A 25,040-nucleotide genomic window follows, 5' to 3' on the forward strand; every position below is an offset into this window, starting at 1 on the left:
AATTAGAAAGCCAGAGACACATGAAAGCCTGGGATTGAACAGCCAGCTTTGCAGTAATGATACCACCATTTTACCTCATAGCCACAGGTCACAGAGCAGGTTATCTGGAAAAAAGTGATGAAAAAGTCATAGTATAGTATGTCCAAAAAAGTGATAAAAAGTCATAGTGTAGTTTATGAAAAAAGTGATAAAAAAGCCATAATGTAGTATGTTTAAAAAAAGGATTATTAAAGTCATATAGTTATAGTATAGTAGGTCAAAAAATGTGATAAAAAAGCCATAGTATAGTATGTTTAAAAAAGTAATATTAAAGTCATAGTATAGTATGTTTAAAAACGTAATATTAAAGTCATTGTATAGTATGTTTAAAAAAGTAATATTAAAGTCATAGTAGTAGAATGTTGAAAAAATGTCATAGTATCGTATGTCCAAAAAAGTGAAAAAAGTCATAGTATAGCATGTCGTTAAATGTGATAAAAAGTCCTAGTACAGTACGTCGAAAAAAATCATAGTATTGTATGTTAAAATAAGTCACAGTACAGCAAGTTCAAAAAAGTGAAAAAAAGCCATAGTATAGTATGTCGAAAAAAGTGAAGAAGTCATAGTATAGCATGTGGATAAAAGTCATAGTATAGTGAGTTGAAAAAATGATTAAAAAAAGTCATAGTATAATATATGGAAAAAAGTCATAGTATAATTTATCTAAAAAGTCATAGTATTGTATGGTGAACAATGTCACAGTGTAGTACGTTGAAAAAAGTGATTAAAAAGTCATAGTATAGTATGTGTTGGAGCTAAAAACCTGTTCCGGTCTCAGGGTTCAATCAATTAGTAGTCAGAATCTCAGATGTTTTTGTGTGAATCCTTTTTATTAAGTAGAATATTCTAGAGACAAATACAGAGTCAAACTAACCCAGCTCTTCCCCAAATTTGTCTGACTCTTTGGCTCTTACACCCCTAGATTTATCCACAAAGGGTGGGGTCTTCAGATCACAGTGATGTCTTTGTGTGCTTATCCGTTATCTTTTCAGTTGGAATGTGACGGAAAGTTTTATGACTCTCAGGTTAGGAAAGCAAAACAAAGAAAAAGATAAATGGTCTGTTTAAGGAGGGACTCAGTAAGCATCCCTAACAATCAATTAACTTGGACAGATTTAAGAGAGGCTGGATTATAATGGAATGTACCAGACCACCTTATTTTAGAGAAAAGGAGTACTGCAAACAACTTAATGCATGACTAACACGTCTTCTTTTATATTGAAATAATGCTTTTGCCTTTTGGCTTAAATGTATAATCTATATTGCAATTTATACACAGTGTTTAAACACATATAACATTTTAAATTCCAACATATGTCGAAAGAAGTCATTGTATAGTACATCGAATAGAGTCATAGAATTGTAAATTGAAAAAAGTGATGAAAAGTCATAGTGGTATGTCAAAAATAGTTATAGTATAGTATGTTGAAAAAAGCCATAGTACAGTGTGTTGAAAAATGTCATAGAATAGAATGTCGAAAAAAGTGATAAAACGTCATAATAGAGTATCGGGAAAAAGTGTTAAAAAAGTCATATTATAATATGTTGAAAATGTCATAGTACAGTATGTTTAAAAAAATATTTATAAAGTCATAGTATAACCACTTTACCTCACAGCCACAGGCCATTGAATAGGTTATGTCAAAAAAAAGTGATAAATAAGTCATAGTAAAGTATGTCGAAAAAAGGCATAGTATAGTATGTTGAAAATAGTTATAGTATAGTATGTTGAAAAAATGATTAAGAAGTCATAGTATAGTTTATGGAAAAAAGTAATAAAAAAGCCATAGTGTAGTATGTTTAAAAGAATTATATTAAAGTCATAGTATAGTATGTCAAAAAAAGTGATAAAAAAGTCATAGTATAGTTTGTTTAAAAAAGTAATATCAAAGTCATTGTAGTAGAATGTTGAAAAAATGTCATAGTATAGTGTGTCCAAAACAGTTAACAACTCATAGTATAGCATGTTGTAAAATGACTAAAAAACATAGTATTGTATGTTGAAATAAGTCACAGTTGAAAAAATTGATTAAAAAGCCATAGTATAGTATGTCGAAAAAAGTGAAGAAGTCATGGTATAGCATGTGGATAAAAGTCATAGTGTGGTGAGTTGAAAAAATTATTAAAAAAGTCGTAGTATAGTTTATCTAAAAAGTCATACTATTGTATGTTAAACAATGTCACAGTGTAGTACGTTGAAAAAAGTGATTAAAAAGTCATAGTATAGTACGTCGAAAGAAGTCACAGTATAGTATATTGAATACAGTCTTAGAATTTTAAATGGAAAAAACTGATAAAAAGTCATAGTATAGTATGTCAAAAGTAGTCATAGTATAGCATGTCAAAAAAAGTGATAAAACATCATAATATAGTTTGTCAAAAATAGTTACAGTATATTGAAAAACATTGTTAAAAAGTCATAGTATAGTACATGGAAAAAAACATTGTATAGTATGTCAATAAAGTGATAAAAAAAAATCTTATTATATTATGTCAAAAAAGTGATATAAAAGTCATAGTATAGTATCTGGAAAAAGTGTTAAAAAAGTCATATTATAATATGTCGAAAATGTCATAGTACAGTATGTTTAAAAAAGTATTTATAAAGTCATAGTATAACCACTTTACCTCACAGCCACAGGCCATTGAATAGGTTATGTCAAAAAAAGTGATAAATAAGTCATAGTAAAGTATGTCGAAAAAGGCATAGTATAGTATGTTGAAAATAGTTATTGTATAGTATGTCGAAAAAAGTGATAAAAAAGTCATAGTATAGTATGTTTAAAAAAGTAATATCAAAGTCATTGTAGTAGAATGTTGAAAAAATGTCATAGTATAGTGTGTCCAAAAAAGTATAAACTAGTATAGCATATCGTAAAATGAGTAAAAAACATAGTATTGTATGTTGAAATAAGTCACAGTATAGCAAGTTGAAAAAAGTGATAAAAAGCCATAGTATAGTATGTCAAAAAAAGTGAAGAAGTCATGGTATAGCATGTGGATAAAAGTCATAGTATAGTGAGTTGAAAAAATGATAAAAATGTTGTAGTATAGTTTATCTAAAAAGTCATAGTATTGTATGTTGAACAATGTCACAGTGTAGTACGTTGAAAAAAGTGATTTAAAAGTCATAGTATAGTACGTCGAAAGAAGTCACAGCAAAGTAAATTGAATACAGTCTTAGAATTTTAAATTGAAAAAACTGATAAAAAGTCATAGTATAGTATGTCAAAAGTTTAGCATGTTGAAAAAAATCATAGTGTAGTATTTTGAAAAAAGTCATAGTATATGCCGGGAAAGTGATAAAAAGGTCTTACTATAGTATGTTGAAAGAAGTTATTATCAAAAAAAAAGTAATTGTATGATATGCAAATTTTCTTCATTTCTATCACCTCAAATCTAAGCTGTCCTTTTGTTAATCCTGCAAATGTAAAATGCAAAAAGGTAATAAAAAAGTCATAGTATAGTATCTCGGAAAAGTCATAGTATAGTATTTTAAAAAAAGGAAATCATATAGAATGTCAAAAAAGTGATTAAAAAGCCATAGTATAGTGTGTAAAAAAAAAAGACAGTATTGTACTGTATTTTGAAAAGTCATAGTATACTGTATGTTGAAAAAAGTGATAGTTAAGCATGTCGGAATAAAATGAGATAAAGTCAGAGTTTAGTATATGAAAAACAGTTATCGTATAGTATGTTGAAAAAGTGATAAAAAAGTCATAGTATAGCATGTTGAAGAAAGTCATAGTGAAGTACGTCGAAAAAAGTCATCGTATATTTTGAAAAAGTGATAAAAAAAGTCTTAGTTTAGCATGTCGAGACAAATCATACTATAGTATGTCAAAAAAGTCATAGTATAACGTGATAAAAAAAGTCACAGTATAGTAAAAAAGGATAAAAAGTCATAGTTTAGTATATGGTAAAGTCATAGAACAGTATGTTGAAAAAGTCATTAAAAATTAGTTTAGCATGTCAAGAAAAGTGACTAAAAAATCATACTTTAGCACATCGAAAAGTAATAAAAAGTCATAGTATAGTACGTCCAAAAAAGACAAAATGTGTTGTTTTAGCCTCCTTTTAATGTTTATTCTGACTGCCCTGAACAGTCAACTCTGTTGTATGTCAGTTCTTGGGGATGTGAATGAGAAAATGTGTTTTGGGCCTTACAGCAGGGATACCAGCACCCATCTACTTTGGAGCAATCATTGACACCACATGTCTGAAGTGGGGTCAGAAGAGGTGTGGAGGCATAGGAGCCTGTAGAATCTACAACACCACTGCATACAGGTAGGGCTGCATTCCAGAGTCCTGTGGAGCTTTCATTTTCTCTATTGTTTGTCTTTTTTTATATCTTATAGGGAAGTGACAATTTGAACTAACTAATACATTTGATTGTAATGATTAATATTTATTTAAAAAAAATTCACCAGCCAACTTTGAAGTAACATCAGTGTTACAGTTATAAAGGCAAAGCTGTCTCATATTCTATTACAACTGTGTCGATCTATCATTTACAGTAGTCCACTGTCCCTGTTAGCTTAAAATTCATACTTCTCAGAGTCATAACTCATTTTTGTAGTACACAAAGACAACAAAGCACATCATTGTAGATTCAGTGTTACAGGATTCAGAATAGCACTGTCCTCAATATCCACATACGAATAAATGTCCATAGATATGCTTCAAAATCACAGAGAAAAGATGTAACTTGTAATTCCAGAATTTGCCTGAGAATCATCACATTTTTAAGTTTTCTTCAGTGTAAAAGTAATTTAGTGATGGTTGTCTTTACTATACATTCATGGGTACATTGTTTTTATTTACTGTTTTCCCGACATCTATTCATTCCGTTCCAGCCTAATCTTTACAAAATCAGTGATGTTTTTTTTTTTTTTTACATTTTAACTTCACAGGATAGCATACTTGGGTCTGACTCTGAGCCTGCGGAGTATCTCATTCATTATTTGCATCCCGGGTTTCATTTTGCTCGGTCGACAGTTGAGGAAGGAGGAAAGGAATGCCATCCACGGAGCTCTGGCCAATGGCGGGACGGAGCTGGAGGCACTGAGGAAGGAAGAGTTTGGGATTTGTAATTCTGACCAATCACAACAAACGGTAGACAACAGCACAGCCAGGGAGACACGGCTGTGACAAATCCAGCAGAACTGACCCCCTCCTTGTCTCCTTCTCACAAACACATAAACATACAAACACACACACAAATACAACCCACAGTATGTACAGAGTGATACTGTACACATGCCCACTCACTCAATTGAGATTTGCAGGGAATCATGTTGTATCTGATAATCTCATATAAAGCATAAATTCTATATTTGTACTACTGGACTCATGAAGGCTTTGTGAATTTAACAGGAAATTTGATATAATGGACATATTTCTTGAATGTACATGCTGTTTTTTTTTTCTTATTAATAAAAGTATAATAATATTTTTTTCTGGTTTTAATGGTGGCACAAGAGATCAGATGGGAAATGTGACTAGTATAATTCTAATGAGCACTTAAAGACTGCCTCTTTCAAATTAAGTTTTTCTTGCTGATATCACAAGAGGATAAACAATTAACACACATATATGTTATATCCAGTATATATACATATAACATGTAAAGATGAGGAAAATTAAGCATCCAAAGAGACAGGTCTGTGATGTTTGTGAACGTGTGTTTCAGTGACTTTTAGAAGGCTTGGCAGTTTGACGTTTGTGCCTCATTCACACAAGTTACCTCTAAATCTTGTGTCTCACATTTTAAACAGATACAGAACAGACTTATTTTGCTTTTCAATTTCAGACTAAATGAAGTCTTTACATTCACTTCGAAAAACAAGGTTAATTTCTGACCGACTCTTAAACATTTGTCTTTTAAAGTAAAGTTGGGTTGTATTGCAGTTGTGTCTTTCTGGATGTAAACTTGTTCTTTTGGTACTCATACTCACAAAAAAATGGAAATTTAAGTGCAAGTGACATTTTCTTACCTGTTTAGTTTAATCTGTCTAGTGGAGGCAGCTCCATATTTTTAATGCTTATAACCAGCACCAGCCCCAATTAACTCCTAGTTAAATCTGGTATTATTGAGGAGAAAAAACCTATCAAGATACACAGCAAACTACACGTTGTCATGACACTGAAAAGAAGGATTAAACTGAATTTGCTCAGACTATCTCAATGCACTGCAGCAGGCTCTGGTATTAAAAAAGCCGTTTTTGTAAAAACAGATGGCTTAGGTGAATGCTTGCTATTGTATCTGCATTGTGTTGAGCCTTAAAAAGGCAGAATTTGTACTGTTGATAAAATATAAACTGTCCGTCGTCCCGGTCTTTAAGCGAACATTACCACCGTGTGAAGTATCACCACAGGAAATGTGCATTTGTGTAATTGATGTGTGTGTCTGCAGCCACTGCTACATGATGTTTCACTGGTGAGTCTTTTGTTGTATTTTGTGCGTGTATAAGCTCCTGTGCCAAAACCCACACTACTACGGTAATATTAATTTCATAAACAGTACCCATTTTCTTGAAATCTGTTTTTTTTTTTATAAACAAAAAGTGACATTAATCGACCTGCTACTGTATCTCAAGACGATTGTTTTAAAGGTACTACCTTGGTCTTTGTAAATGTATAGCATATCATCTTTATTCATTTCCATAATGGATGAACCATTTTGTTAACTTACACTACGTGGTGAATGAATCCTTTTTATGAGTTTAGTTTCCGGCACACGTTGCCACAAGTACAGACTCAGAGAGGAGCAGCAAGTGGTGCACATTGATGAAGTCATTAACTTAATGTAAGGCATTTCCTTGAATTAAAGATTAACAACATAAATAATTTTTTATCTCAAAGAATATCTTAAAAGTAATACTAAATTAAAAAATGTAATATCCAATGCAATAATGCTTTGGTGTTATTTATTCAAAACAAGGCCCAGCATGAAGAATTGTAGGTTTATTAAACAAAATGTATTACATACATCCCCTTAAAAGGCACTTCTATCTGTCTGACAGAAATGTCAGAACATGACTTGAAGAGGCATTTTTGCTATTTTTACTTGAAAAATTACTTTGGTAAAAACCCAATAACCTATTTATCATAAAAAAGGGAAACATTGAAGCCTCTTGTGATTACAATTTCAGGTCCTCTTTCACAGTGACGAGGCTTTGTGGAGATAATGGAAATTAATATAAACAAAACTTCAACCATGATGACTCACCATCAATACAACAAAAACATGTGAAGTGCAACTGTACATGCAAACTATATTTGCACAGACTGAATTTACATACTGTTTTTAAGACCGACGTGGGTGCAGCAGGTGTTCCTTTTACAAACAGAAATTAAGAAGCAAACCGTATCAAAATACATTCATAGCGGTCACTGAACTAGCTCTGGACTGTGTCACTTGGCTAACACCAATGACACAATCCATGAAACAACATCCACCCTGGTTGCGTGTGTCTTTAACATTTGAAGTGCTCTGTGATCAGACCTGGGTCGATTACCGACTGAACTCTCTCCAATTCCCTCGCACAACTAATCTGCCTGATAGAGTGTGCACTTGAAAAAGCAATCCTCTAAGTCACACTGCGCGAGGCTGAAACAGGAAACCATCTAAAATTACTCGTTCCATTTAAGCTAGTCTGATGCCATGATTAAAATTCAACTCTATGCTTTAAAACCATTAGAGATGAGAGCAGACGCCTGCATCTCAGAGGAGCCAATCCTGGTTTTTATGATTTGCACTATGACACAAGGTGTTATATGAAGGTAAAGCATGTGTGGCAGTGGCTCCCTCGGGATTGAGCTAATTTGCTGTGTAAACACTTAAGAAGGCTTTTACAAGAACTAGTCGTCCTTTTTGTTTCCACTGTCGTGAAGATTCTGAAAAGACAAAAAGAAAATGTAAAGAGAAAGTCAGTTAATCTGTCATGAAGCCATGCAAGACCACACACATTGGGGTTATTACTTAACTTTTCAAAAATGTGTATTAATTAAACAAAATCTATTAAATGTATCTACTGTATATCTAACTATTATGGGTTTCTTTAGTTAAAATCCTGCGACTAAACAGGATTTGTTGTCCTTTGTTCAGATCAATAGACTGAGTTGATTATGAAATGGAGGGGATTCTTAAAACGTGAATTATGGAGATATGCCTCCAACCTGCCTGATGTTGATTAGTTTTAGTTGCTCTCATAAACGTTATATCCAGGTAGTGAATAACCCAACAAGTCATTAGCCTGCTGTGTTCAGGACGTAGCATTACCTGGAGCTCCTGATGTTCTTTCAGCAGTCTTTCGTACTCCCTGGCGAGGCCGTCCATCTGCCGCTTCACCGCATCTGCCTCTAAGTTGGAGTTCTTCAGCGCTGGAGAGGAAACAAACACACATCAGCACAGGGCATCCTCATCGTCTTTAGAAGTGACACTTTTTAAAGTGCTCATACTTAGGTTCAAAAATTGTATTTAGGAGGTTAGATCAGAATGGCTTTACATTGTTTCATTTTAAAAAAAGAAGCCATATTTGGGTTGTACCGCACATTAATGCAGCTCCTCTTTTCACCCTATGCGTTGAGCAGAGTATGAGGGTGTGGCACGCTGGCAGCTATGCGAGCATTTTAACGTGTGTTACAAAGTGACACTCGTTTGTCACGAAAGTAAAAGCAGGACTATAATGCAGTTCCCGTTGGAGATGGAAAGTCTCGAAGGGGCTTTGGCATTTTTCACTTTGGAAGTCGATAACTAACAAAGTGTACACAGAGTGTAAATTGTAATTTCCCCACTGGGGATTACTAACCAAATTTAAATTTAAATTAAATGCACAAAAAAAAGATATAACATAATAAATTAAAGGGAAAATGCAAAAAAAAGCAACATGATCAATTTAAAGTCTACATTTCTTTCCTGGGGTTTGAATATAAAAAACGGCTAACACATTTGTAAAAGTAACACAAATAACACATTATAGTGAGCTTGTGCACATGTGGATGAATACTAACCATCTCCTGAGGTCTTCAGTTCTTCTTCAAGTTTCTCCACTTCTTTTCTTAACAGCTGCATGCCCTCTGCGATAGCCTTATCACCTTTGCCTGTCATCAGAGCCTGAAATACATCAAATGACATGAACCTCAAGCACTGCTAGTCAGCTACTATCAACGCAGAGCGTGTGTGCTCACACCATCTAGGAGGTGGTTAATGAGGGGAATCAAACCACGGTTGAGGTTTTGGTAGACAAATGTCTGAAACATAGGCATGAGGAACTTTCCATAAGTTCATCTCTAAATGCAAATCAAACCGGCTATTAAGCAAACTGAAATAAAACCATGGCAAGGGAACTTTATCAGAATGCAGAGTATCCTGGATCCATGAAGTAACTGGCCTTTAAAAATAACAATGTGCCTGCCTCAATGGGAGTTTAACATAGGGGTGTGTATACTTATGCCCCCTGTATTTTAAGGAAAAACGTTTATTTACAATACATTATTCATTCACAAAGAAAATTGGTGTCCTTAAAAGGTTGGATTTTATTTGAATAAAGGCATTAAGATCAATTTCCAAAAGATGCTTTTTTTATTCCTCTATTTAAATCAACTTTAACATGGGTTTGTAAACTTATTCTAGCCACTGTATATGGTGTCTGCCTTTAAATGTGCACCTCGACATAAAGGATTTGACGTCCCCCCCCCCCCCCCCCCCCCCCCCGCTTAAAAATGGGTTCAACTGCCACACTATGTCTAAAGGGTGTCTTCACAAACCAGTGGAGTTCAATTTAAAGATCACACTTCACTTGAAGGTATATACATAAGAGTGACATGACACTGTCATAAGCAAATCGTAAACATCCATGACATAATGCTTCTTTTAGCAAGTGTCATTATGTTTAGTCATGACAAGTTGGCGTTATGGTTAGGGTTCATGTGTCAAGACAGTGGCATGTGTTCATGACAGTGTCACTCTTATGTAGATACCTTCAATTAAAGTGTTACCAAATAAAAAAATCGCAACACATTTTAAAATGTCAGGTACATACAAATGCATTTCATTATTCAATTATGAATTGTCTGACGTAGACTTTGCCGTCAGGTTGTATCTAACAAAAAGTGATATGTTTGAGTCTTTGCCCAACCAACGCGGAGCCTACCTGTTCCAGCAGCTCTTTGTCCTCTTTGTATTTCTTGGCAACCTGATCAGCATTCTCAGCCTGCGCCTGAAGAGCAGCTGTAGTGCCAGACATTGATGCCAGTTGGTTAATCAACGTGACCACTCGTTTCATAACCCTGCAAAATTACAATAAAACAAAAAAAAAGGGGGGGTTGAGAAACACCTTTGATGTTATTCAGGTATCAGTATAAGAGATAAAAGACTCACAGCCAGAGGAAGACAGCGAAGCCGGAGATGTAGAGGTTCCTCTGGGCTCTAAACAGCTTCATGTGCAGGTGATCAAACATGTTTGGCTGCAGCCTGGCATCTGCGCCGAGTTCTTTAGCTGAATATTTCCTCACCTCTCGCACTGCATCTAAAAAAAAAAAAAAGATGGAAGAGAAGTCCAAAACGTTACTCCTTTTATCCTGGGGCATTTCGATTTATATCCCCCCCCCTCCCAGCATTATCTATGTGAGAGAATGTTATAATGCGGCTCAATTAACCTGAATGACCAAGCATTCAGTAGACAAAGGCCCTCAAAGTTCCCCCATATTGGATCCCCATCCCACCTGTCTGAAACGGATATCTTCTCCAAAAAGAAAAATAACAGTATGGTTTTCTCTTAATAATATTATATAATATTAGATGTTGTCCTTAAATCTTTCTTTGCAAACATTATTTTAAAATAAGTTATAGGGTAGACACTTCTTTATATCTCTTGCAGTTTTTGTGTTAGTGCTATCAGTTGAGCAACAGCAGACTTCTGAGTATAGAGTGAGTTGGTCAGTCTAACAGCCTTTTTTTGCAATTTATTTCTGAAAGAACGCCCCAGCTTGGTACCATCTTCATGTAGTCCTCAATTCTTGTTAAAGTGTTTTATAGTACGCCAAATTCCCTCCAGCACACTGTTGATGTTATGAGACTCAAGTGGTTTAACTTGGAGTTTTCACCTACAGTTTCTACAAAGTTGTGTGAAAAGAGAACCTGATAGACCTTGTTTCACTTACCAAAGAAGAGAACAATGAGTACTATGATCATTGTGTAAAACACTCTGTTCCAGAACCTTGCAACACAGCTCCAGATCCTCAGCTGGAAAATGCTCTGCCACCTGCAACCACAAACAATGAGACGCACGATTACAACAATTACATTTACAGGCAGCATGTTGCAGTATGTTACTGACTCACTCACTCACTATACAACATACAATCACATTCTTCTGCAAGATCACCAAAAATTGCGAAACAGCAATAGCCCTTTGTTTCTGTTATGTTGATTGTAAGATCTTGTTGTGGTGAAAAACGTGAAGTACACATATTCTGGCTTACCTCCTGGCTGAGATGAAGGGTAAACAGAGGAGGGCAAGAATGCCCATCTCTACGTAGAGAAAGAGGGCCACAGCAGTCCATTGCAGCGTCATCTCTAGTGAGGTCCTCTGAAAAAAACCGGACAAAGATAGACACGAAACCTTACCTTAAGAAACAACAGGCAGAACTGGGTTCAGACTAGCCTCCCTGACCAAAAAACAAACAAACCATAAAGCTTACTTAGTAAAGTTGGGTGGTTTAGCTGTCGGGTTTGGCTTTTTATTCATATTGGACAAATCTACAGTGCAGCCTCAGTTCAGAAAAATGATAGCGAATAAGCTTCTTATCCGCTCTGTTCACAGTTAACATACCTTAACGTAAACTCATAGAGGCTATCGTTAACTCTGTCCAACTCACGTTATTGTAGCTAATCTACTTACGTTACAGCGCCACCACAAGCAGCAATACGACAAAAAGAAAGTGTAAGGGTGTATGCTTATTAGAAGCAAATGTACGAGTATACGCTTAGCTTTTAATAATTTTTCATGTCAGTTGTTATTAAAATCAGAAATCCAAAGCTCCGTTATAAGTTAACCCTAACGTTGGCATAACTAAAAGCTAACGCTAACGTTAAACTATCCTTGGTTGGCAATTTACGTTGGCCAACTAGCCAGCTAGCTAATGTTAAACATTATAAATTGCCGTTAAGTATCAGCGTTCATGCATAAAAGGCACAAAGATAAACAACTTACCAGCAAATCACCAAAAATGCTGACTAAAACAGAGTAATTATAGTTATCTTTGGAAATCAACCAGAGGAAAGTTTCTATGCTTCTACCTTTCTGTTCACGATACCCCGGCAGTGAGTAGCTTACTAGCCAATCAGAGGCAGATTGGACCAGTTGCATGGTTACAGCCCAGCTTCCGGTCTTATGTTTTCAGATTTCAAATAATTTCAAGTCAAGTCAAAATAAAGCCTAATTTAAACGTTTTCCATTGGCATATTATCAAACATGCATCGTTGTTTAATTGGCTTAGTATGAACTTTATACACTTGTATACGGTGTTCTGACTTTTGTCACTCAGTAGTACACCCTCCTTTTATTTAGGGTACACACCTTGTCTTTACTTTGAAGGCAAATGCATTATTTTCGGTCTTTCCTTTGCATAACTCTTAGCAAAGCCTTAGTTACAGTCACATATATTGTTTCCTTTGACTCAATATTGATATTAATTCTGCTGCTACAAACATTAAGACGTTATCATTGTCAATAACACGTACAAATAAGAATCATTGCACCAGTATAACATTGTAGTTTTTAAATCCTTTTCTCACTGCAAAGACTCAAAACAACAATGTATTGCTAGTTATAACTGTTACATCTGTAGAGAATATTGCACTTCATTACATTTTCATACGGATAAAACTGATCAAAATTCTTGGTATAATTTTGGGTGTGCAGCTACAATGTTACATGTGCTCATTGAGAAGCAAAATCACTCAAGTCTCATTATGTACTTACATGTACGATAATAATAAGTAGATATTCTGTTTGACTAAATGATTACTGTTTAACAAAGGCTTGACGGGAGAACATATAGCAATAAAGACAGACATCAGTGATACACTTATAACTATGCAGTTTTATTTGGCATAAAAATAAAATCATAATATTAAAATCAACAATATCACATTTTAATATTCTCCTGATCCCAGATCATCCACTGACCCGTATGTGTTCTGGAGGTAATCTATTACAGCTGATGTACTGGATAGAGAATTGAAAACTTTTCTCTCAGGCTGGGAGCTGACCCTCTCCAGCATGTAGATCAGATGGTGGTGGAAGCAGGTGAAGGGAGTGCCCTGCTCTACAGCGATGTCCACCCAGTCCCATATACACTCCAAAGGAGTATCCTCATAGCCAGAGAACATAGCAGGGTTAGCAAGCAAACCCCGCGCAGCCATCACACCTAAAGAGCAAATTCAAACAAACAAGACATTAATATTGGCATTTATGTATCTGTACTTGTTCAAGAGTGAGACTTGTTAAGGCGCTGACACACCAACCCGGTTATTGGCAGTCGGACAGTCTAGTAAGGTCAGTGACTCGAGTCCGTTTGGTGTGTTCCAAGCTGTTGTCAGTCGAAGGAAATTGGCCTTCTTTTGGGCCGATTTAACATGTTGAATCGGAAGGCGGGCAGTCGAACTCAATGACCAATCTGATTGATAGAGTGTTAACCCATAAATGACCGGAAAATCTTTTAAACTGACCTTTGTCGATCTAAAATGAAGACAGATTCAGCAACTTGGGGTGGCAGTAGCTCAGTCTGTAGGGAGTTGGGTTGGGAACCGGAGGGACACTGGTTCAAGTCCCGGTATGGACCAAGAAGTACGGAGTGTGGGTTGGTGGTTGGAGAGATGCCACTTCAGGCATCGTACCCCCCCCCCAACCACTCAGGGCGCTGGTTCAGCTGGCAGCACACTCACTCTGACATCTCTCCATTTGTGCATGTATAGGTCCTGAGCAAGTGTGTGTAGTTCCAGACTGTGTGTGTGATACCTAACAAAGTTAAATTGTAATTTCCCCTTAGGGGATCAATAAACAGATTTAAAATTAGTGCATGGCCTATTTCTTGCTTAAAATGTTTTCAGAAACACGTTTTGGTAAACTATTTTTGTAAAATATGAGATAGTATTCCGAAGAAGCTGCCATGATCGTCTAGCTTTGAAATTCCGGAGAAGCTGCGTTCGTCCAATCAGCTGCCAGTTTTCATTTTTTGGGCGACAATACAGATTATCACTGCCTGCTGTTATGGAGAGGTATTGCGTCTCGCGCAAGCGCAGAAAGTACACTCATGTCGGCGTTGCTTCGGTGTGTTCAGTCCGACGGGCTGGGGTGTCAGAGCCTTTAAACACAAACCTACCATTGACACCAGTAAGCTGGTGAGTCGACTCCACATCACGCAGGTACTTTATGTCCCCATTAGCAATGACAGGGATGGATACGCTGTCTTTGATTGTCTTGATGGCATCATAGTGAACTGGCTGGTGGCGTTCTTCTGCTGTGCGGCCGTGGACCGTTATCCATGACGCACCTGCTGATTCTGCCTTCTGGCACAGATCCACTGTCCGCCTCAGGTCCTTGTGAATTCTGTGGGTGAAATAAATTGTTCTTTATTCTTGTTATTATTATCACTACCCAATTTTAACACAACTGTTTGCAGTTACACATTAGACATGTAAATACACGTATACTGACACATTTTTTATTATTGTGACCAAGAATATTCAGTGGGACATTTTAGTTGAAAATTAAACATGTCAGTGCTCTCTGTTGAACAAACATTTTATGTCAAACTGGTTCAGTTGTTTGTTTTTTTACCTTATTTTGATGGACGCTGTATAATTGGGATTGTCCACTTGGTTTCTGATACGTCTGACCATGTCTTTGACAAGTTCAGGCTTGTTAATGAGGCATGCACCAAACCCTGCTGACATAGCCCATCTGAAAACACAACAATAAAGTTAATAAAACAACTTAGATAAAAAAAAAAGATTTGCAGGCATGTTCAGGGTGCACAGGGTTTTTGCGTACCATTATCCATCATTGTAACGCCTTAGCATTTGAATAAATAAGGATGAAAACACAAACATACTACTTTTATTAGTATTGTATTAGTATATATTATTCTAGAAGTGAATATGGCCAACAAACTATGAGCATTTTATGATATATAAAATCAAAATGCTAAAATAAGAGAGTGATAAAAAAAAAGTGACCGTAAGCCAAAATGTGGTGGGCCGTCAGTAACTCTACCTCTGGGGACAGCCACAGTTGAGGTCAACTCCATCTGAGAAAGGTGCCACCACACAGGCTGCATCAGCCAGAGTCTGGGCATCATGGGAGGCAAACTGCACTATCAGGGGCCGGTCACCTGAGGAGGAAGAGGAATATCCAACAATTGTAATAAAAAACGAAGTCATTTCATTTCTCAAGATTATGACAATATGGCACTATGTGCAAAGCTCACAATTAGTAACACATTTGTGTAAAGTGCTGTGCTTAAGAGGTGGTGGTGAAGCAAGGCGTTATGGTATTACACTATTACAGCTCATATTGCAATGTTGCCACTCACTATCATTGGTGGTGAATTCACTGTCTCTGGCTTTGACAGATCGCAGGAAGTCAGCAGCAACTATCATCGGGGTGAAGCAGATATCACAGTTGTATTTCCTCACCAAGGACCTGAATGCGAGCCTATGGATTAAAAAAGAAAAATTACTTGGTTGTGCATGGTGTGTAACAGACACACAATAAAGGATAGCTGTACATGTTTAGGGCAGGAGAGAGCAGTAACGTTACTTGATCAAACACTTACACAAATGCTTATCATTGTATACTTTTAAAAAGTGTTTGCAAATTCAAATGGCTTAGTAATGAAATTAATATAACGCTACCTATGTAGAAATAAAACCGACTCTACTTACTTTGAATATCGAACCATTGGAGCACATATTTTTAGGACCTTTCCCTTTTCAAACATGTCCATGATACTGGTGTTACCGTTGGAGGTCTTCATTTCTCTCAGCTATAGTTGTAAGCTAGCTAGCATCACAAGCTAACAAGCTCAAATACAAGAGTAGCTAGTGAATAGGTTGTGACCTCTGACATCTATTTCATTATAGCAAAGACGGTACAATTACGCCGTAAATCCCACACAGTCACATACAGATACACATATAGCTATAGCTAACTAGGTTTACATCGGAACAATAATAAACAACGATAGTCCACCATGAGGGAAAAATAATGTAGGCGTGTGTTTACGACCTCTGAACCCATACGTCATACAGCACGTTATGTGTTTGTTTTATTTAATTTAAAAAAAAATCCTAAACATCTATCCACCAATTTTAATAGTAGGTTGGTACAATGCTCATTTTACGGTAAAAAAAATAATATATAAAGTGTATTTTAAAAAGGTAAAAATGGAGTTCGCTTCCAGCGATGCACTACTCACGTCAATGCTGCCTTCAGGTTCTATTGGGAAAAGGCAGCTCTTGAGTTTTCGAATTAATAAAGCAAACCAATTGTGGAATTAGAATAACTTGTTCTAAGAACTCTAAGAAAAAGGGCCCACTGTCCTTGAAAAGGCCATGGCTTAAGTTTGATAGACAGAGGGAATACATTAAACTACTACTTCTCTCTCTCTCTCTCTGTATATACATATGTAGAATTATTATGTTAATACTATACATGATAAAATATGTGGACAACATAGAGGACACAATGGATTAATGCAATACATGCAAGGTTAGCTATCTTTATTATTATTATTAACTAATAAACTCAAAACTCAGCAGGTTGTGAAAAGCAACTCCATCAGTTAAACAGTGGGTGAGATGTGTAGTAAAAAGACAAAAGGTGAAAAACACTGAGAAGATGGTGCAATAAGTTACCCAATACCTACCGTTTCTCAGCTTTCACCAGGTCAGGACTGCTATTAGCGGAGGCATCTTCTGAGAAATCCTCTTGCACAGAACTGCTCAAGAAATTAAATTTATGGAATAAGCACTAATCATTAGGGCTGCAATTAACAATTCATTTGTATTGTTGATTCATCTCTTGATTATTTTCTTGATTAGTTGTGTGGTCTAAAAAATGTCAGAAATAGTGAAATATGTCAATCAGTGTTTCCCATAGCTCAAGATGATATAGTCATGTTTTCACAACTAAAGATGTTAAGTTTACTGTCCTAGAGGAAAAACAGAACAGTCAAATTTAAGAAGATGAAAATCTGAATTTTGATGCAGTACTTTTTTGTTATACACACCCTAAAGCCAATAATTAAGATAGATTTAGTGGTCAAAACAGAGAGAGAGAGAGAGAGAGATTATATGTTGGATGTAATGTTTAATTTATTTGTAGAATACATAAAAAGCCCAACGTTGCAAACTTCTGGCTGACCTCAGAAGAGGTTTTCTGATGTTTCTGATGTTTTCTTTTTAATTTGTCACTGTAATCCTTTCCAGTGACTACTAGAACAATTTTCTCAAATGGCACTTATTCTAAAGACTGGGTCTACATTTGTAATATGACTTTCTCTAACAGTTCAATGTACTGATTTTGTATGGTATAATTTTTAGTCAATGCTTCAATTGCATGTTATCTTAATAATCCCCATTTTTTAGTGTCTCCACTGTAGCGCCAAATCAACAGGAAATCGTTACACGGCTTTAAAGTTAAAAATGTGATTTGAAACACATAATAAACGTCCTTCTGGCATTGCAGTACTTTCTCTCTCTGACCACAGTAGGGCAATAAAGCATCACAATTCTAAAAACATAGCTCCTTGTGAGGAGTCTTAAGCGTCAATTTACTCAAAATCAGGTATATTGTCTTCCTACCTGAACAGCTGAATAGCAAATCCATCTAACAAGATGTGTGAGTGATTTGCTGAGTTTTGAAAATATCAGATGCACCGTAGATCATCCGCTCTATGGCATTCATAAAAACCTTCAAATGTTTCTCTTCTGAAGAACGTAAGCATTACTTCATCACCCACAAACCAACAGCTTCTTTATTCATGCCATTCCTGTGGTCAATGTTTGTTAGTGTATTTGTGATTTTGTAGGCCCCCCTCCTCATACAAAATAAAATTGTTGAACTTATTCAATTTCAATTCAATTTATTTATAGTATCAAATCACAACAAGAGTTATCTCAAGACACTTTACAGATAGAGCTGGTCTAGACCACACTCCAGAATCCACAAGAACCCAACAGCTCCAGTAGTTTCCTCCAGAGCAAGCAACAGTGCGACAGTGGCGAGGAAAAACTTCCTTTTAGGCAGAAACCTCGGTCAGACCCAGGCTCTTTGGAGGCGGTGTCTGACGACCGGTTGGGATTAGAATGAAGAGCTTGTGAACATTATGAACACTTTATTTCAAACTGACATTGAATTAGTGACTAATATCAAAAACAAGCATCAACACACATTAATAAGGCACAAAGGGAAACACTAAAATATCCCATCCCATGACTGTGGAGAGACCCGTTAAACAAGTGATAAAATCTCAGCACCTTAAATTCCAACATTATAAATACAATTTCAAACCAAGTCGAGCCAAAGGAAGCGGTGGCAGTGGAATGCAGCTTGTTATTTTCACTAGTTAGCCAGTGACTGATATCAAAAATAATATCTACTGTTCAGTAAACTCCACACTTATGATCTATCTATACTACATACTTAAATCAGTTTTACACATCCCAACAAACAGAAAAGTTCCCTTAATCTACCAATATTTTGATAATACATTATGAATCGCAGCTATACACAGTGGGCAGAGGAGACTTAGAAGAGCTTATCTTGTGTCTGTGTTGTGCAGAAACACATAATACCCTGTGAACAAACATGCGTTACATATTTTTACTATTTTCTTTGTACAGTGTGGATACATTAGTGATTTCATAGCATACACCAAATCCACATTTCATTTTTCTTTCCTCTGCCTTGCATAAGAGTTTCTTCGAACCATAATCTCAGTTAGTAGTTTTAAAAGAAATTCTCACTATGATTACAAATTCCTTGAACTGAGGCAGGCCTCATTGTTCAAATTTTAAACCAATCACACGGTTTACTTGACCAACTTGATGCAACACGAGGAGAGTTCCTCTGCTGAGGGAAAATGCCTATTCTCCTCATCTCCAGATGAGCCAATACTACAGCCAGTAAAACCAAAAACATGAGCATGCCTCTAAAAACCAACACTCCGCAAAGTGAAGCATTTAATTAAAGATCAATTCCAACTGATTGATCCTCCTTTGGCAGGAATTTAAAAAAAACTTAAAACGTGAACTGACTGGATATTGTACCCACTTTGTCCATGTCTTGTCCCCGCTGATATCTGTAACATCACAGCAGAGGTACTTGCTGTCCACAGCTTATGAAAAATACTTACAAAAAATAACAGGCAACACAAGTGTAAAAAGACAACACAGCAGGTCAAATGGCAGCCAGCCTTGGGGGAGCTACGGTATTGGGGATGTGTGTCCACAGACACCTGTCCCCTCCCTCACTGAGGTAGCTCTCCGCGACCAGCAGCCTCCAGCTCCACGCTGGAGAGGAAACGTTTGGAGAGTCGGTGGCAATTGTAGCTCAGCTCCGTGGTGTAGAGGGCGCTGGTTTTCTTGGGGTAGACGATGGTGGTGCTCTTGAAGTGCTGAGGCCGATGGCGAGGCTGGAACTCCAGTTGTGTCTTGTAGTGGCGCCAGGTTGTGTGGGGCATGGCCATGATGGTCTGCCTGCAGTGTTCAAGGCCCCGGCCCGTAGGCAACAGGGCCACACCCTGGATGAAATGGCGGTCCGAGTCGTAGTGCACGGCTGAGGTGTATCTGTGAAGGAGGGAAAATGTAGTGGTTTAATCTGGTGCAAAACAATGGAGGGAAACTAGTCTGCATCCCACCTGCCCCAGCTATCCATTACACTACAATGCATGGTCTCTCAGAGTCCACTGTGCTCTTGTTTGCCTATATACAGTACACACTTTGTTAGTTGTATTGGTACATGTACAAGTCAAAATATTACAACCTGCATGTCTTCATGGTGTGCCATTTTTGTGCACATCCTCCAGCAGGTCTAGTGCTGCACAGAACATGTTATACTAAAACTAGTCTCGCTTTGCCTGACGATCCTCCACCGTGGCACTGTGGTGGAAGGTCGTCTGGCTGGTCCACAAAGAATTCCAGGATGGGAGAAAAACGTACTCTGGTTATTTGCATTTCTTTAAACCAATCACAATCGTCTTGGACGGTGCTAAGGAACAGGAAAAGCTGGTGTACTGCTGCAAAATAGCCTTGGGAAGGAAATTGTTTTGGTGGAAAATGTGTATGTTCAAAAGTTGTTGTAGTCGTACAAAAGAAAACTCAGATTGGACAGATAGTCTAGCTAGCTGCCTGGCTTTACCCTGCAGAGATCTCAGAAAAGGTTAACCGTAGTCCTCATGAATTGACCGGAGTCTAAAATGTCAACACAAAGGAAGCCCAAGGCAACGGATATCCGGCCCAAATAAGTGAAATCAGACGGAATTTCGGCTGGCCTTCCGGGATTGGAAGTGGAAGGTCGAGAATTATGTACTATATACCAAAACCAACCCAGTGAACCCACCTTATTTCCTTCGACGGTAATGGATCAAGCGCTATGCCCTCCCCAAAGGACAATGGGTGTAGCTGCTGGAAAGATCCAGTAGGTAAAACTGGAACCTGCAATGTAAAAATCAGCCTGGCAGTCAACACATAAGGAGCCAGTACAGAGCATTCTCATAAGTCTAGTTCAGTGCCAAGTGACCCACTTTCTCCAGTTAGCCAGAACATGCAGCACGTTCTTGCAAGGATTTCTAAAGTATTATTGTTAAAGAACTTCCACAAACATTTTACAGTTTATTTAACTAAAAATAAGAGGGTCAGCAAAACAATGGGCATTTTTGACAATTTCAGAATAAACTTCCAGTGTGCATTGCAGTGGCAACGTTTAACGTTATTTCAATGCAAGAAACATGCAATTTGTGGGATAAACTAACCCATAACATTTACCTTAGCATTGTGGAAACTAGCAGGTTTGCAATACCTAATTTCGAGTAGTAGGCCTATGCCAAGTCTTCCATGTCAACACTACTGCCGTTTAAAATTGTGTATACGTGACATTTGTTGTCGTTTTCCATAACTCCAAAGGGGGTTCATATTGCTTTAATCACAGTTCTCAACGTGAATGAGGAAGTAGTTTTACCTACCAGGGAGCCCCTGCCCTCGTCTTCAGACACCGGGCTCACGCCCCCGGCTTTATCTGCGCACACAGGCAGCAGCCAGGCGCTGGGGCTCGGACTCGGGGGTAACCCGGAATCCGGGCTGTCAAGTCCTCTATCTACCCTGCAGCTCATATTCAGTGGATCTCCTTCACATACATTTGACAAGTTCAACCTGTCAACCATTTCAAGTTAAAAGTTGCAAAAGTCCAGCGACTGAAACGCAGATTACGAAAGAGAAATACTTCCAGATTGCAGTTCCGTATACGTTTTTTTTTCGTAAACGAATTTGTTGCAAAGTCCCACGGTGTTATGGAAACCTCTTCCCGGGCAGGATGCACAGCCGAGCGCTGGAAAACCATGAACCGGGCGTTAATTCAGTCCTCTGACCGCCAGACCCTCAAAACACGAAAATTAAAAACGGTCCTTTACTTTGACATTCAAAAATATCGAAGCAAAACCCGACTTCGCGGTGAAGGAGTTTAAAGAGACAGTGAAGACAGCCCGCTTTACTGAGCGGAGGACGTGGGGGAGTCCTGCTGCCCGCGGTTCGTCTTCAAACTTCTTTTTCCTTCAAAGAGGCCTTCAGAGCCATAAACGCACGACAGGAAACGCCTTGTTGAAGCGTTTGGCTTTCTGATTGGATGGAGCATACGTGGAAACCACAGACGGAGCTTGTCATGGGAACTTTTCCAGCCCCCATTCAAAATTGGATTTTGGTCAAATCCATGGATGTAGGAAAACAAAACAAAATGTGAAATCAGTCGAGATATCTGTATGCCTTTTTGAAACATATAAAAGAATACTTAAAAAACTAAAAGGCTACACAAGGGTAAAAAGATAACACAGCAGGTATTAATGACTAATAACTAATATATATAGATATAGACATATCTATATCTATCTATATATATATCTATATCTATATCTATATCTATATATCTCTATATATATATATCTATATATCTATATCTATCTCTATATCTATCTCTATATCTCTATCTATCTATATATATATATATATATATCTATATCTATATATCTATATATCTAAAAAGGTAGCTTTACAGTTACTTCATCCTGGCACTGGCTTGGGTATGATCAAAACCCCTGGCACAACAACAACTTTACAGGTGTGTAGTTGACATCATAATAAAAGCAGAATTTGAAAATGGGTTTGGTACGCGCAAGGTCGCTGGAAGTAGGGGGGGTATAAGAAGGTATGGAAGGGCCCTTGTCTGTTTGGCATCACGGCTGGTGTGAGCCCATCGCAAGATGGTCTCTAGTTTTTCTTGGTGTTGTAATAAATTTAAAAAAAAAAGAGGAAAAACTAGGAAATGATGGCAATGTTTTAATAGTGTTCAACAATTGCTTGTGTAGCATACAATTCAGACAATACAAACAAGCAACATTTTGTACCTGAAGGCAGGAATGTGTACACTAATACAGTCACATGTACTGGTTTTACTACAACTGAGAGCCATTGGCATTAAAACCAGTGATCAGGGCACTGACTCCAAATAAATAGCCAATTTTCTTTTTCTTCCAGAATGTGGTGATTTACTGTATTTGACATTGCTGAGGATACATGGAGTAGTTTCAGAGACCCAGCCATCACTTAGTAAAGTATTGAGACAAACCCATTCTGTTATCTGAGTGCAATTTGCCCTATGGATATGGAAGGATTGATAAATACATTATAACAAGACCTTGTTATCATGTCAATGCAAAGGAGACAGAGGAATAAATTATCAAAGATTATGTTGGACTGTTAAACACATATCGTAAACACCCCAGGCAACGACCCAAGTTAAAAGACTTTAGCTGGCCGGTTCTAATTTCCAAGTCAACCTAGAGGGATTTCAAATGCAAAGACAAAGCCTCCCGTCTGACTGAAGATGCAGTAAATCCGGAGTCAGCGATTCATTTTAGGCCACCGTTCACACAAACGACAATGTGCACAAACTTCAACTCGGCATCCCCCAAATGAAATTAAAATTGTTGAAGAAAACCGTCAATCTTTAAAATGTGTTCTGTTCAGAAAACCATTTAAATTAAGATCAGGGTGCCTGCAACCACTGTGGATTAGACACCCAGAGAGGCAGCCAGAGGCTCTCTGAGCAGATGTAGTGACAAGCACTACAGTCGTTTATCTAAGTGCATACAATGAAAGAAAAGGTGGGAAATTGCAGAACTTATTGACATATGTAACAACAGCAAGGAGAGTTTGAGGAAGTTTCTCGACAATCCTGTGTCAGCTAGAGTTCATTTTACTGTCAGTCAGAAAATTCAGTCAACTTATTGCTCTTTCTCCACGGTAACTGAATGGAGCGTAATGAAGTCTTGAGATGAATTACTACAAAAGATGTGACGACCATTCCTTCAGCCTTTCATTTTCAAGATACAATTTCAGTGTGTGTCTGTTCACAGTCTCTTCTTGATGAGTTTCTCTAGTCTGCGGATGCGAGAGGACTCCTGCTCCGGGGTAGGCGTACTAAAGAGAGAGGAGCCGCCGTCGGGCCCGGACGGCGGAGTGGGTAGCCTCTGCCTGAAGAGCTCCAACATGCTGCTCTGTTCACTGCGCTTCAGACCCTTCACATACATCCACACGCAAGTACACACAAACACAGGGGATATCACTTAGTATCTCTTTTAGTACACCCAACCAGAAAAATGCAAAACTGGGAGTGTGTAGGTTCACAGTAACAGGTTATACATAGGATACGCAAAACAGAATCATAGGAAAAATTCAAAATTAAATTTTTAAACCGAAAACATTTTGGGAAATACACTATTTACTTTTGGGTCTTTTTGCTAAAAGTTAGATGAGGAAATAAATACCAGCCTCAAACCTGTACTGTATGTCCAAGTTGAAGCTACAGCCAGCAACCGGTGTCCTTAGATTAGCATAAAGACCGGAAGCAGAGGTAAATCGCTAGCCAGGCTCTGTCCAAAAGGAACAAAATCTACCTACTAGCACCCCTAAAGCTCAGTAAATGGATGTTATAGAGGTTAAAAAGTTAGTTTTAGAGGTGCTGGTAGGCAGATTCTGTGACCTATGAACAAAACCGGGCGAGCCGTTTCCCCCTGATAAGCTAAGCTAACCAGGTCCAGCTCCTTACTCAGCTCCTTACATTTATGAGAGTGGTATCGATCATATCATGAAACCCTTAACTGGAATGCTACTAGTTTTTCAACAAATGTCTACCTATTACTTTGAATTACCGGTGTAGTAAAAAATAACATCTGACCTTCATGTCCAGAATCTTCTGGAAGGTCTCAGGATTTCCATCAGCCAGGAGCTTGATATAGTTATCAACAAACACCACTGGTGGTTCATGTGGGGCCATCACCACCTGCGGAAAAGTAGAGTTTAATGTTGGTTTCACCCCTCCCTCCTTTCCTGTGAACCACCATGGGAACACTCAAGAGATCTTTAAATGATCCCACATGGGGAAGCTATGGCTCAAATGAGGGGAAGGGGGGCTACAAACTGACAAAACAAAGTAGTTCGAGCTGCAAATAAAGTTGAGACTGTGGTTCTATATTTAGGAGCTTCTCACTGTTTTTTTCCTTCCTGTTTACATGCCAATTACTCCATGCATCGGTGGGCAAGACTTTTTTGTACCGGTAATTATTTTGGGGGTATAATGAGTCTGAGCAAAAATCATAATCAAGAGCAGGCTGAAATAGTTTAATGGGGCACATGTCTTTCTGGATTGGATTCTACAACC

General features: G+C 37.5%; 4 protein-coding genes across 7 annotated transcripts in view; 1 reads left to right on the forward strand and 3 right to left on the reverse strand.

Annotated features, from left to right (window-relative positions):
- The window catches only part of LOC117940525 (solute carrier organic anion transporter family member 1C1-like), a 39,067-nt gene extending 31,459 nt beyond the window's left edge, over positions 1-7,608 (forward strand). Inside the window, exons 14-15 of one of the 2 annotated variants that reach the window (XM_034865774.1) lie at positions 4,209-4,326; positions 4,953-7,608. In XM_034865774.1, the coding sequence (XP_034721665.1) occupies positions 4,209-4,326; positions 4,953-5,190 (356 nt within the window). In that variant the 3' untranslated portion in view covers positions 5,191-7,608. The remainder of the gene's footprint in view (positions 1-4,208; positions 4,327-4,952) is intronic. The other variant, XM_034865782.1, reaches the window with a different exon arrangement.
- A 155-nt stretch (positions 7,609-7,763) lies between these two features.
- On the reverse strand, positions 7,764-16,357 carry dus4l (dihydrouridine synthase 4-like (S. cerevisiae)). The gene is given in 14 exon segments (XM_034867755.1): positions 7,764-7,938; positions 8,324-8,424; positions 9,055-9,157; positions 10,197-10,332; positions 10,424-10,571; positions 11,206-11,306; positions 11,527-11,666; positions 12,258-12,434; positions 13,205-13,476; positions 14,431-14,657; positions 14,889-15,011; positions 15,324-15,441; positions 15,643-15,764; positions 15,995-16,357. Coding segments are annotated over 14 exon segments (1,929 nt in total). The 5' UTR covers positions 16,120-16,357; the 3' UTR covers positions 7,764-7,902.
- A 1,706-nt stretch (positions 16,358-18,063) lies between these two features.
- On the reverse strand, positions 18,064-21,890 carry rflnb (refilin B). Of its 2 annotated transcripts, XR_004655791.1 has the most exons (4): positions 21,295-21,890; positions 20,673-20,767; positions 18,436-19,900; positions 18,064-18,174 (listed from the first exon to the last, which is right to left on the reverse strand). XR_004655791.1 is itself a non-coding variant. In XM_034865871.1 (3 exons), exons 1-3 carry the CDS (start codon positions 21,490-21,492, stop codon positions 19,582-19,584), a joined length of 612 nt encoding a protein of 203 aa, XP_034721762.1. In that variant the 5' UTR covers positions 21,493-21,890; the 3' UTR covers positions 18,431-19,581. The 2 variants fall into 2 exon arrangements, 1 of the variants encoding a protein (XP_034721762.1); XM_034865871.1 differs by lacking the exon at positions 18,064-18,174 and having other exon boundaries at positions 18,431-19,900.
- Positions 21,891-22,640: 750 nt separating this feature from the next.
- Positions 22,641-25,040, reverse strand: part of vps53 (VPS53 subunit of GARP complex) — a 26,740-nt gene continuing 24,340 nt past the window's right edge. For both annotated transcript variants that reach the window (XM_034865751.1, XM_034865748.1), the window contains exons 21-22: positions 24,558-24,662; positions 22,641-23,898 (exon numbers count right to left, since the gene is read on the reverse strand). In XM_034865751.1, the coding sequence (XP_034721642.1) occupies positions 23,731-23,898; positions 24,558-24,662 (273 nt within the window). In that variant the 3' untranslated portion in view covers positions 22,641-23,730. The remainder of the gene's footprint in view (positions 23,899-24,557; positions 24,663-25,040) is intronic.

Source organism: Etheostoma cragini, chromosome 3 (genome assembly GCF_013103735.1).
Source record: "Etheostoma cragini isolate CJK2018 chromosome 3, CSU_Ecrag_1.0, whole genome shotgun sequence".
Taxonomy (NCBI): Eukaryota; Metazoa; Chordata; class Actinopteri; order Perciformes; family Percidae; genus Etheostoma; species Etheostoma cragini.